Source organism: Lepus europaeus, chromosome 1 (genome assembly GCF_033115175.1).
Source record: "Lepus europaeus isolate LE1 chromosome 1, mLepTim1.pri, whole genome shotgun sequence".
Taxonomy (NCBI): domain Eukaryota; kingdom Metazoa; phylum Chordata; class Mammalia; order Lagomorpha; family Leporidae; genus Lepus; species Lepus europaeus.
The window spans coordinates 146,343,021-146,357,667 of record NC_084827.1 but is presented as its reverse complement, the minus strand read 5'-3'; the positions used below and the strand labels follow the sequence as shown (position 1 = coordinate 146,357,667).

At 36.8% G+C, this 14,647-nt stretch overlaps 1 protein-coding gene across 2 annotated transcripts in view; it reads right to left on the bottom strand.

Annotated features, from left to right (window-relative positions):
- Positions 1 to 5,857: 5,857 nt before the first annotated feature.
- Positions 5,858 to 14,647, bottom strand: part of BMPR2 (bone morphogenetic protein receptor type 2) — a 177,472-nt gene continuing 168,682 nt past the window's right edge. Inside the window, exon 13 of one of the 2 annotated variants that reach the window (XM_062190049.1) lies at positions 5,858 to 13,734. In XM_062190049.1, coding sequence (XP_062046033.1) covers positions 13,487 to 13,734 — 248 coding nt within the window. In that variant the 3' untranslated portion in view covers positions 5,858 to 13,486. Of the gene's footprint in view, positions 13,738 to 14,647 lie in introns of both variants that reach the window. The other variant, XM_062190042.1, reaches the window with a different exon arrangement.

The window sequence follows — 14,647 nt, the reverse complement described above, 5'->3', positions numbered from 1 at the left end:
TGATTTCAGTAGCCTCTTCTCCGAGTCAGTACGCTTCCTCTGAAGATGCCTGTAACCAATCATGTTTGAAAGAAAATAATCTTCAACCTGTGATAAATTTGCCTCCACTTTTTATTTAAAAGGCAGAGTTACAGAGAGACATCTTCCATCCACTGGTTCACTCCCCAAATGGGTGCAACGGCCAGGACTGGGCCAGGCTGGAGCCAGGAGCCACGAGCCAAGAACTCCTTCCAGGTCTCCCTCATGGGTACAGGGGCCCAAGCACTTGGGCCATCTTCCACTGCTTTCCCAGGCACATTAGCAGGGAGCTGGATTGCAGGTGGGAGCAGGTGTGAACTGAACTAGCTCCCATGTGGAATGCTAGTGTTGCAGGCAGCAGTTTAACATACTATGCCACAGTGCCCCCCCAAAGCCTTCCTTTTCTGGCCCAAAAATTTACTGTCATGGATTACATGCATTCTACATACTAGAATTTGACCACATTGGAATAATTCTCAAGATTCATTAAAAGTACTAGACTTGGTCTCCCAGGCCTAGGTCATATTCTGCCGAGTAAACCTTCCTTTTCACAGAGCCTGTTTATTTCCATCAGTAGGTAAAGAGTAATCAGAGAAGAGAAAGTAGGAAAGTAAGCAGGAATTCCTTACTAAAAAATTAAATATTGAGAAATCCAAGCCAATAATGTTTTTTTAAAAAATCTGATATGTGAGGCCAGTGTTGCGGCATAGTAGGGGAAGCCATCGCCTGTGATGCGGACATCCCCCGTTTGCATGGTTTGGTGTCCTGGCTGCTCTGCTTCTAATCCAGCTCTCTGCTAATGGCCTGGGAAAAGCCGCAGAAGACAGCCCAAGTGTTTGGGTCCCTATCACCCACATGGGGAACCCAGATGAAGCTTCTGGCTCCAAGCTTTGGCCTGGCTGAGTGCTGGCCATTGTGGTCACCTGGGGAGTGAGCCAGCAGATGGAAGATCTCCTTATCTCTCTGTATCTACCTTTCTCTCTGTGTAACTCTTTCAAATAAATAAATGGATTTTTTTTTTTAAATCTGAAACTTAACTTTACTATTAAAATGTTTTCATAAGGGCAGGTGTTTGGCTTAGAGGCCAAGATGCCAGCTGGGGTGCCTGCCATACTGAAGTACCTAGGTTTGAATCCTGACTCTGATATTGGGTTCCAATTTCAGCTTCTGCTGATGCACACCCTGGGAGGCAGCAGATAACAGCTCATTGGCTCCTTGCTATCCATGTGGGAAAACTGGATTCAGTTCTTGGCTCCCAGCTTCAGCCTGGCCCAGCCCCAGACACTGTGGGCATTTGGGAAGTAAACCAGCAGATGGGAGCTCTGTTTCTCTCTCTCTCTCTCCCCCTGCTTCTCTCTCTTAAATAAATAACATTTAAAAAAATAAATTAAAAAAATAAAATGCCTTCATAGAACTCTGCAGAACTTTATTAGAATTCTGTCAAATGCTAGGGTTCCATGAAAATGGATGAATAATTCTGGATTAGACACTGCTTCCAATGTCTCAGAAACTGTAAATTATATTTTATTGCAAGACTAAAGTGAAGTCATAGGGTAATGAGATTATATTTATTAAGGCCTAGCTTTGGTATTTACATTGTCCTGCAAAGGACTAACCTATAGGCATTCTGTCTAACCCAAATCTTCTCACCCAACAGAAAGCATTGGATGCTTTAAAGGTAAACAGTGCTCACAGAGCCTGTCCTGCTGAGTTGTATAAACAATAAGAAAACATTATGAACCAAATTGGACAACAGACATAGTCTTTGAAAAGAAGGGACAGGAGTGGGGGTAGGAGGCAGGTATGGGAGGAAGAACTGCTATATTCCTAAAGCTATACCTATGAAATCCGTATTCATTAAATAAAAGCTTTCTTAAAAATAAATGAAAATGAAAATTAATCACACACACACACACACACAAAGAGAAAGAAAAAGAAAAAGGAAAAGAAAAAGAATGAAGATGCCTCCAGTTACTAGGACATGAAATAAGAGAGCCGCCTAGTGGCCAAAGTGGTACACATTCTTGCTGCTGGGCGGCCAAGTGAGGAATGTTACTATTCTACTGAACGTTACCGAAAAAGTAAGAAGCAAAAACATCACTAAAAACCAAAAAGATAAAAGCATTTTAACTCAAGGACCTATTTTCCAAACTCATATACTCCCTCTCTTTTTTCTTTTTTTAAAACTATTTATTTATTTATTTATTTATTTATTTATTTATTTGAAAGGCAGAAGTAGAGAAGGAAAGACAGAGAGATCTATTGCTTTACTCCCCAAATAGAGGGCTGGGCCAGGCTGCAGCCAGGAGCTTCTTCCAGGTCTGCCGCAAGGTGGAGGATTAGCCTAGTGAGCCGCAGCGCCGGCTTGATACTCATTTTTACAGGACAGGTACAGAGCCACCCCAAATATCCTAGTCCAGGGGCCAGCGATGTGGCTCAGTGGGTAAAGCCACCACATGCAAGGCTGGTTCGAGTCCTAGCTACTCCACTTCTGATCTTACTCCTTGCTAGTGGCCTGGGAAAGCAGCAGAAAATGGCCCAAGGGCTTGGATCCTGGCATCCATGTGGGAGATCTGGATGAAGTGCCTGGCTCCTGGCTTTGACCTGGCTCAGCCCTGGCCATTGTGGCCACTTGGGGAGTGAACTGGGGGATGGAAGGCCTCTTTCTCTCTCCCTGTCTCTCCCCCTCTCTCTGTAACTGTGACTTTCAAATAAATAAATAAAAATAAATTCATAAATAAAATCTTTTTTTAAAAAAACCCTACTCTAACACTATGTGCAACAAGTTGATTTAATATGGCATTCATTCAAAAAGAAGAAATTGACTTTCTATGTGACTTACCCTTGGAAGGCTCCATTCTTAAGTATTTCTATAGAGATAATAGATGAAAAGTATTTGTATATATTTTTGGAACCAAAAATTTGAACATATGATGTATTTAACAGGGTAGAATGTCAAAACTTTTCTTTTTAAACTCTAAAAAGGCAGGACGCTTTGTCAGCTGTACATGCCCTAAGATTTTTTAACCTCTCTGAGGTATTGTCGCTTCATTGCCAAATTAAAACCTGAAGGCCTGACTTACCTAATGGTCATGTGTTGCCCCTCACTGGGTCCCAACGAGGCTCTTTACCCAAATCTTCCTCCTCTTCTCCACCATCATTTACTCAACTTGGCTTCAGGCTCACATTCTCTCTTGCCAGGGCCATATTAGTCTATGTGTTTCTTTATTCAACTTCCTTTCTCTCAATCCATTCTACTACCAACAGAATTATTTGTTTTGCAACTTCCTTGCTTACATCTGACCTCTGATTTCCAAGGCAGGTCCAAACTCCTAGTACAAACGAAAGCTCTCTTTCCTTCCAGTTAACATCCCAATCCCCCTAATAACATCCTTTAACCCCTGAAAAAGCTCCACACTCTCAGGTTTACAGGGATTTGTGGATGCTGCAACTCAGCATAGAGGACCTTCACTTATCTCTTAACTAGTTCCTACTCATACTTCAAGAGTCATGAAGGTTATCTCAAAATGGTTTATTACCTCCGATTCAACAAGACTTGATTAGCTACCCTAGTCATGCACCCCCACAGTACCCTGGGGTTTCACTCACGACACATTTATACTGTGTTCTGTAATTCTCTCCCAATCTACTGTGAGCAACTGGTGAGTAGGCTGTTTCTTTTATTTTCCAGTAGTGGTGGCAACACACTGGATGTTAAAAATATCTTTTGATGCCCCTTGTAAAAGGAACTTAGCTGTCACAATGGAAATTGCATTTTAGTTGCAGTTTCTCTCATGCCCCCAGTCTAATCACTCCCCTACCTAAAACATACTACCTACCTATCAGTCCAAACTTCTTCAAAATGCCTCGTTCATGGTGTTTCCTCATTCAGAAACTCTAGTATCTCTGTTGTCTTTGACAGCAGGTCCACACGCCTGGATTCACCTTTCAAAAGTACTATTTGTTGGGTAGCTACTTGGTCTGCTTTATTTCCAGTCCATTTATCTCTGCTCACTTCAAATACTGTCTTTATCTTTCTTACTGAATTCCATCCATCCTTTCAAAATCCTCCTCAATAATCATTCCCACAGCCAAAGTTTTCCTTGGCTTCAAACACACACACACACACACACGTATATATAGTTAATAATTTATTGGTGCATTTCAAACACATTTGACTGTATGTCTTACCATTTATTGGGGCACTTACATGTCATCTTGGTTGTATGTAACCATTTTCTGGGTAGGCCTTATCTCCTTGATAAGATGGCTCAAGTTCCTGGAGGGCTGGAATCACATCATACTCTCTGGTGTCTCCTCACTACAGCAACAATAATTCAATTTTGAAAAAGCAAGTAAAAATACATCACACCAATAAAGTGAAAACCATCCAAATACTACAATTTGGCTTTTAATCTAAAAAACATTCTAGAATAAAGGGGATGAATTACCAGCTTATGTCAGTCCTTTGCAGAGAACATAAACTAGGACGATGGATTAGACAGGTGTGGGTAAATGGAGATCGTTTTACTTGTGGTAAGTTACTATTGAATTCTCCCTAGATCACATTTAGATATCAACTTGAGTATTATATAGCAGGTTCTGTAGAAAACTGCAATGCTCCCCCAAAACATTTTAACACATTGTAAGATTAGGCACATGATGAGTCAAAAGGAAAAAAATACTATTATTCCTAAATCTATTATTCCTAAAATAAATATTATTTAAGGTGACAACAGAGCCTAAGGAAATAGGCCACATCTCTCCTCCAGCCAAAGTTCCCTCGGCATCTAGCTACTAGTGGCCCAGCACTCTATTAAATATGATTTTTCCATGGTTTGTCACAGAATCTCACTCCAAGACACTTACCTAACATGCTGAATTAATCTGGAGACAAAAAATGTGTTCCCCTCACAAACCCATGTTCCACTTTAGATCTATCTAATCAAAAAGATTATTTGATGACGAGAAGCAAACAGAAATAGTTATTTTGGTACTCAGCACCTTTTCAGCACCCTTACATTGCTTCCCGGGGGCAGGCATTTGGCACCGCAGCCAAGCCCTGACTAGGGACGTCTGCATGCCATATGAAAGCCTGGGTTCAAGTGCCAGCTTTCCCTCCACTCCAGCTTCCTGAATTTGCACCCTGGGAGGCAGCAGGTGGATGACTCAGTTACCTGGATCCTTGCCACCCATGTGGGTGACCACAATTGAGTTCTTGGCTCCTCCCCTTGGCCCTGCCCAGCCCTTGCTGTTGAGGGCATTTGGGGAGTGAACCAGTAGATGGGAAACCTCTCTGTGTCTCTTTCAAATACAATAAATAACTCATCAAAAAATATAATGCTTCAAGTATGTTTCTGGCTGTCTAGTTAACTATTGAACCATTTTTATTTTTTAGTTTCCTTTGCCACAAGTAAAGAATGAAAACTGTAGTTCAAGCAAAATGGAAAATGTGTTAGAATCTCACCACTTACCACTTCTAGGGATTCAGGCAAAGTATTTAATTTTCCTGACTCTCAGTTTCCGTAGTTTTAAAAGGAGGATATCAATTCATATGTTGTATTGTTTATTATATTACATTTGTGTACATGTTTTTTATTTCTCACAACAATGTGAGGATTATCAACAATGCATGTAAACTAACTAACACAAGGCCTGGTATATAGTAGGGTCAGAAGTAGCCAGCATTATTCTAATTTAGTTGATTTTTTTTTGATGTATTATACTGAGTTATGAAAGTCATTAGATAGAACATTTATCATTGTAGAGCAAAATACTTAAAATATTCTACTAGCACTCAATTTCTGGTTATCTCATAAAGTAAAAAAAATACAATTAATTGTTGTCATTAATATGATCTTTAATAAATGGAATAATGCACCATTTTACAGCAAGCCTTTTTTAAACCTAAAGAACTGTCTTAAAATCTCCTTCTCCAATGTCTCTGTATCAATACAATCTTTTTATTTAGGTTTATATATATCAAAGCATTTACTTACACTTATTCATAGAAAACTCTTTAGTGGCTTAATGTCAGCTTTCATAGTGGCATCCATAGATAATACAAAAGAAAAGTGATTTATTTCATACTCACTGATCCATCAAACACAACTTATACAGCATAGCAAGGTCTCAGATGGATTATACAAAAGCAAAATAACTGAAAGTAATTTTTCATAAATTCATATATGATATTCTATCTGAAATGTAAGAGCAAAACACACCAACAAAAGATACCCGTTAACAAGAAAGAGGGTTCTGAGGAAGTGCCAAAATTTTTCAGCCTTTCTTTCTTCAGAAAAGCATCCTCAGAAATGAATACTCTGTAGCTTGTTTCTCCTGTCCATTCAGAAAAAGCAAAGCAGCTACATAACTCCATGTTTCAGCTACTACAACACCCTAAAGGTTAGTGTATTTTACAATTATCCATGTAATCTTCATTTGAAAAGTTATCAACAGAAAGCTACGGATGATTCCAGCTTATACAAACACGTATACAATATACTCTCCATGGAAACAAAACAACAAAGGCATACAAAAAATTATTTAAATAAATAAATGTGACCAGAAAAAGAAGTCACAAAACTCAAGCACTTCAATGTTAAACTGGGACCTATCTTTGACTTGCATCTCTTAGTAATTTAGTTTTTTACTGATAAACTTCTTTAAAAATGTTTCTTTTATATACTTAAGAGGATTGGTGGAGAGCCAGAGACAGACTGGTTACAAATATCTTCACTGCTAGGATGTTAAGTACACTGCATATCAGTTTAGAAAAATTGTTTGGCTTACCTCACCATAAGTGACCTTCTCAAAACCACCTAAGCCATTTCTGAAGCTATAAACTTACTAATTCACTTTAAGAAAAAAGTTTTATAAATGACCTCTTGAAAAAATTTTATCTCAGAGGAACTAGTGTAAGTTCTCTTACTAAAAAGCAAAATGAAATGATTTGTCCCATCACATATAGTCATTTAACCAAAATGGTTTTAAGTCAGTGCTTTAAGGCCTGAATCTGCTGCAACATGTAACTGATTAGTTGAGTCATTCCTTCTATTTAGTAAGTACAGAACTGGGCAAGTTTTTATGACTAACGAAATCTGAGATTATGTCTATGTCAATTAAGTAAATAGTAAGATGAAGCACTAAATGAACTGTGTGACCAACACTTTAAATATTCAACTGGATCTAACTGCTTGTTTGTTATCAATTGAACTCTCACTGCACAGAGATGAAAGGGGCCCTGAGGTTTTCAGTAATATTATGTTTATGGATTTAATGTAAAACATTAAGATGTTTCTGAAATCCAAAAGTATAAATAAAATGGAAAAAAATCCTATGGTGTCTTTTAAAACTGGGGAAAAAAATCAATTTGCAGTTTTCAATTCAGTAGTTTGCTTTAAAATATCATAAACTGGATGCACTACTGACATGATTTAGTTCTAAGATTTTAATTTGGGTTTCAAATTATATTTTAAAAATGAATGTGTAGGCCGGCACCATGGCTCACTTGGCTAATCCTCTGCCTGCGGCGCCGGCACCCAGAGTTCTAGACCCGGTTGGGGCGCTGGTTCTGTCCAGGTTGCTCCTCTTCCAGTCCAGCTCTCTGCTGTGGTCTGGGAGGGCAGTGGAGGATGGCCCAAGTGTTTGGACCCTGCACCCACGTGGGAGACCAGGAGAAGCACCTGGCTCCTGGCTTTGGATTGGCATAGCGCGCTGGCCGTGGCAGCCATTTGAGGGGTGAACCAATGGAAAAGGAGGACCTTTCTCTCTGTCTCTCTCTCTCTGTCACTCACTAACTATGCCTGTCAAAACAAAACAAAAAAAAGAATGTGTAAATGTTCACAATGTTTAACAGTAACACTACAAACATCATAGTAATAACAGAATTGGAATTTTTAAAATATATGATAGATTTATTTGGGGCATAATTTTAATATACAGCATAAATTCCTCCGACATATTTACTTTCAAATGCATCTGCCATGAGATAAACTTCTAATTTTTCTTTATGCACACACTTAAAACAGTCACTGAAAACTTAAATTGACGTTGTTGTAGTCCAGGCTATGTTGCAAACATTAAGTATTTCAAAAGTGGTCTACAAAAAAATGTTCATATAGTATTTACTATAGTTTGCTCTTGATAGTTAATCTTGCATTTAGTGTTAATATTTGATACAAAGAAATATGTAAAACATGGTGGCTCAATCATAACACTAAGCTGCTGCAATATAGGTTAAAAATATCTAATGGTAAATGACGTACAATTCAGTGTGCTTTTTAGTGATAACTAATGAAAACATAAAATCAGAAAATTCCACAATTTAATAGAAAATGTTAGGTATACAAAAATTAAGTGCTGCTTGCTGGTAGTTCGATAGTTGAATCCAAGGTCAAATGATAACATTTAACTCTCAATTCTATCAAACTATTGAACTATTACTTAACTGGAAAAATGAATATGTATATAACATAAAATATAATTTTATGTGTTCTTAAATATAAATAAAGTCATTAAAATAGGACTGGGGAGAAAAAAAAATGGAAGGGACTAAAGTGATTTTCTCTGCAGAACTCAGGCTTAGATGTTAACTGAGAAGCCTGAAGGACCCTGGAGAATGACAGGGACAATGACCAACTGTTATTTTTTCCTACTGGATAAGATAAATACACAAAATGAAACAGGGAGGAGGGAGAATAAATATGAAAATTTTCCCAATATAGAAGATTGCAAGTCACATAAATGAGGAAAGCACAGGTTAAGACATAAACCATGAGGTGATTTAAGAAAAGTAATGGGTAGGTGCATTAGAGTGCCCTGTCATTTCTTTTCTTGTTTTTTAACCTTGAAACTTGTAAAAAAGACTTCTTTTGATAATAACTTTTGTGTAACTAGCTCAAACAATCACTTGCCAGATTTACTTAATCAATAACGAAAGGCAGTTTTGAGCAAAATTTGCATAGTTAAAATGTAACTTTGTTGACGAATAAACTGACAGTAAACTGTATGAATATTTAGAAATATCCCATTCTGAAAGAGACACCTAGAGTGTAGTGGAAATGTTGCACAATCTCTAGAATGACTGGTCTAGATTATCAACTAACATGTGTGTACAGATTCTAACTTTAAGGAGTAAGCTGGTAAGGAACACTATTATATAAAGCAATTTGTGAATAGTTACATAATAACCTGCATATAACTGCTAGTAAGTTCAACATAAATTTATAAAATGTTGATAGAAATAAAATGTAATATCAAATTCTAAGAGCTAATGGCCTATAATGAAATATCCATGTCCATAAGTATAAAACATGGAAACAAAAAGTTTATTGAAGTATTCAATGACTTTCAAGGGAGGGAGATTTACCACAGCCTAATTAGTATTGCATTTGACCTTAGGGGCCAGGTTAGAATGTATTTTTAAAACACTTGCCAAATTTTATAATAATTTCCACTGTAACATTTATTTGTGTTTCTTCCTCTTTATTTTCACTTTCAGAACCAATGTACATTTTTTGGAACAAGTGGATACTTACATGGAAGCTATACTAAACTGCTTTATAAAATGGACATTATCCCTATATTCTTCCCACATCTTAATCAATTTGTTCTCTGGATTAGTAAATTTTCTAAAGTTACTAACAATAAGAATGTTGAAGACAGTTAAGGATTACGAGATTGAAATCAATATTAAATTAATTCCTCTAAATCTAGTATGGAATCAAATTAGGAAAAAGTTTCTGTTGTTCCAAAAGCTACCTTCACTTCTCTCTTAACACTTACTTTACCTTCAGATTTGCAACATAAAAATGTTATTGGAGTAAAGTGACATGAGTTTAAGGTTCAACATGGGAGATGACAGGACTAAATGTCATCTTGATTTAGTAATTATCTCTCAAGTAACAATAAGCATAGATGTGTCTACACATTTTATGTTTGCCTAACTTCTAAAATCTTTAAGGTATCTGGGTTGGCTTACATACAAACCACATTGTGGTAGTATAATGATTGAATTTCTTACAAAAATGTTAGTACATTACATATCCTATCAGGTAGCATGTAGGTAGTGCAGAGTGGATAAAAAATGTGGAAAGGGGACATCTTAGGCTAAAATTCCAGGTTTGTCTATTACCAGATGCAGCCCTTAGGCAAGTGACTCAGCTTCTCTTAGTCATTTATAAAGTGAGAATATTAACTGTAACTCTCAGATGACTGATGTGTAGATTAAAAGAAATAGTACATGTATACCCCAGCATTCGATATGTACCTTCCTATAGCTTTCTACACTAATAAAAGTGTTTTCCCCCAATTATGCATTTTGAAAAAGTTTTTAAGAATAACAATTTTTGTCAAAACATAATTCAAATTGTTTTCTTTCAATGATCTAACTCTGGTATACAATTAGGATTTTGTTAAGGGAACTAATATTAAACCTTGATTACCTATTTTAAGTTTGGTTATATTACTATCCAGGGAATGAATTTTAGTATTTTTAACTGAATAGCCTTTTATTCAAAAACACCCAAATGCTCTTCTATATGTAGTTTTGTGATAGCAGTTAGATATCCACTTTAAGAAATGCTTATTATCAGATGAATAAAGTTAGCAAGTAAGCCATTTAAAGTCATTTAAAGTGATTTTGCCTGCTTGAGTATAATAGAGCTTAAAAGTCTTATGTGTAATGTAATTTAAAATTTATTAAAATTATGTACTTTTTTTTACCTTTCCCATTTCTTGAGAGTCTACTTTTAAAAATTGGGGAAAGTAAAGTATTTGTTTTAAACATGTTTGCATGAAACAGGAAACTATACAGTTCTTATAAACTGGTATATTAATTTTTAAAGCATTATATTATGAAACAATTAAAAATGGTGGAAAACTTGCAATCAACTGGCTCAAATACAAAGTATAGCAGAACCTAAGACAATGCTTCTGGCAGAAAAAGATCAGTTAGACCTCAATGCTTCAAATTGGAGAAGGAACAATTTACTTTGTTTCAAAGCTGTCCTATAAATATTTGAAAAGAATATCCTAAAATTCACTTGAAAGATATTTAAAAGCAAGAGAACTAAGTGAAAATTTACTCTTTATCAATGTAAATAATTTGTCACAAGATAAATGAACAATAATTGTACGAAAAACATTATGTGGTTGGCCGGCGCCGCAGCTCACTAGGCTAATTCTCTGCCTGCGGCGCCGGTACACCGGGTTCTAGTCCCGGTTAGGGCGCCGGTTCTGTCCGGGTTGCTCCTCTTCCAGTCTAGCTCTCTGCTGTGGCTCGGGAAGGCAATGGAGGATGGCCCAAGTCCTTGGGCCCTGCACCCCATGGGAGACCAGGAGGAAGCATCTGGCTCCTGGCTTCGGAGCGGCACAGCAGTCATTTAGGGGATGAACCAACAGAAAAGGACGACCTTTCTCTCTGTCTCTCTCACTCACTGTCTAACTCTGCCTGTCAAAAAAAACCACAAAAAACAAAAAAAATTATGTGGCAAAAATACATTGAGGGTCTGAACTGAATCAAAGAAGGGTCAACAAACATAAAAGATGGAAATCCAGGGCTTTAGTCCAATCTGAACTGGAATAACAGAGCTGTGTTCAGCAATCCAGCCCACAACCATAAGTGCTGTAGCAAACTAACTCCTAAGATCATGTAAGATGGCAAACAAGGAAGGCCTTCTGGACCACAAACTGGGAAATTCAGGCTAAGTGGTAAATTTAGTAAACTGATAAAGACAGAGGAAAATGAGTGAAAAAATACTAAACAGGAGATAACAATCTAAATCAGCAATCTGGGAGTGTGTGTTTTATTAGTACTCATTTTTTCTCCCACAGAAATCTTTAATTAGAAAACATCCAGTAAGTACTCTGAGAATCTGAAAAAAAGAAACCAAGTGAGATGACAGAAAATAACTTGTGCTTAGTGTTTAGGAAAAAAATAGTCCCTTATTTGACAGAAAGTGCTTTAGTTGAAAAAACAAAAACCATGCTGAGGTGGTTGTTTTAGAGATGATGATTAGTAATGAATGAAGCAAACAAAGCTTTAAAAAAAATTATTCCAAGGACATGTTACCACTAAAAAGTATACTCTAACATAAATAATAAATGTTCTTCACATATCAAAGGTCATGTGAAAAACTGGCACAAAGGAGGAATTATGAAAACAAGATTAGCAAAGAAACACACAGTTTTGAAAAGAGAAGTTGAGTCTCAGTCTGCTCCATAAAGGTAGGTTTGGCAGTAATCCTCACTCTCACGGGGATTTGGCATGCCAGCTGAATGAGTTCTCCACAGTGTTTTAGGTCATGGCAAGAGGAATCATCTTCAGATAAAGTCACCAGGGTTTGCTTGGGAACATAATAAAAGATACTGCAGGTTCAATACTATGAACTATTTTTGAAATTATAATAAACAGGAAATACAATTTTATTTGAGTCAAAAATGGCCTATTCAGAGAATGAAAGCTGTAACACTATACTGCCTTAACCATCAACCTATTTAAAAATTCTGTAAGTCTAGCTTTGTAAGTTTTCTGATAAAAATGAATATGGAATATGAACATACAAATAAAAATAAAATAAAATGGGAAAAGGCTAATAGTTAAGTTCCTGTATTTTGTTCTATGCTCTCTTACAAACTTCTAAAACCAGAACCAAATGTTTAATAAAATGCCTGGAAGAAAATGTTTAGAATTTAGAAGGTAAAAAGAAATGGCATTTTCAAATTAAATTTTTGTAGTTGCTTCTTTAGAGCCCTTTGAGATTATATTTCTGCATTCTCCATGGTAAGGAGAGAGAAAGCAAGAACTAAGCTTTCTCCTGTGCAAAATTCACTGTCACAGAATTGACCTACAAAAGTATGGAAGATGGAGAAGAAAAGTATTCATATTATGAAAGAATGTATGCGCCATTGGGAAGAGAGCTTATAAGAAAGCTTATTTGTGGCCTATAGACTATTGCACATTCAAACAAAACACAAGAGAAAAGAAAGTCCAATAGATAATATGTTCAGGAAAGTGTCAATATATAAACTAGCTTGTGCCCAGAAATAAAACATGGATACCAGACACCACTGCAGTCAAACCTGTCTTAATTTGCTTCTGTTTTAATGACCTTTAGACACTGGTCCAAACTGATTATCAGCAATACATTGTTTTTGCTTTTTTTCTTAAAAAAATATTTTGAGACCACTTTTGATACACACACATATAATTCTGTGGTCATAACAGACAAATATAACTTTAGCAAGACTAAACAAAAGTGCAAAACTTAAAAAAAACAAAATTAAAAAATATGGAAGCATAAGCTAAATTTTTCTGCATAGCTGAAATCTATTTAAAGCAAGTCCTGGTTGCAGGGTTGGGAGGGGTGCTGACGGGGAGAATAAAGCAGTTTTTTTTTTTTTTAAATATCTTCTGCATGTTTAAATGATGCAAAAAATAATTTTACTCCGTAGGCTTGAGAACATTTCACAGACAGTTCATTCCTATATCTTTAGACACCATGGTTGTGGCAGTGCCTCCTTCTGCAAGGTAAACAGCGGTGCTGGATTTGGAATGAACTGCCCTATCGTTGCCATAGTTGTTGACCTCACAGTCCAGTGGTTCAGTGGAGATGACCCAGGTGGAGGGGCGCCACCGCTTAAGAGAATAGGGAGTTTTCACACGTTTCTTGATCTTTTCACCTGATCCTGATTTGCCATCTTGTGTTGACTCACCTACTGAAAACAAAAGCACAGAAAAATGAACTACACATAAAGAACTGGTGAGAAGTACAGGGTTAGGATTGTAACTCAGGGACAGAACAAATCAGTGCCTGCAGAAGGTGCTGATGGACATTTCTCCAAAGTCATGAGGACAGGCAATGTGTTCTTGGCAAAGCTTAACCAATTTATTTTTGACACTTCTTAAGACAAATGGCTTCTTAAAACTAATTAAATTATTCCACAAGGCAAAGGAGGAAATAGAGGGAAAAAAATCCAAAAAGTAAGATCAGAGAAGAAAATTCAAAGTTTTCAGCAACATTCTCAAATATTTTGGTTTTGGTAGAAATTGTAACTCGGTAAAATGTACTTTCTTCTACCTAGTACTAAAGTGGATCAAACATGAGTTACCTGACAAACAATATTCTTTAGGAGGATATCAGAAATATTATAGTACAAATTTCCTAGTTATTCCCTCTTCTCATACATCAAAGGAGATTTTTCACTGAAACAAAGCCTGGCAATCAGGGTACATCAACTGCTCCACGAGACAAGCCACTCAAGCAATGGGACAGGGGCCCATCTTGTAGTCCCTAAAAACCATGAAACCTAACTTCTTCTCCCATGAGTACTGTCAGTCTAAAACAGAAACTATTTTATATAATGATGACTGTTACAGATTTTGGTAGGCGTAATTGTCTTGTGTTGTAATTCACTTAGGGCCAGAAACCAAGCATCAGTTTATTTGTTTATGTTGCTATGGGGCCCACAGCACAATGCTACAGGTATGTGAGAAACCCAATGTGTTACTGTGGAGAAAGATGACACTAAGAAACTGAGACAACCTCGTAGTTTCTTTAAAGAGACTTTTCTGAAATTTCTCTGGACTTCTAATATTTATTATAGTTTGATAAACTCCAAATGTAGA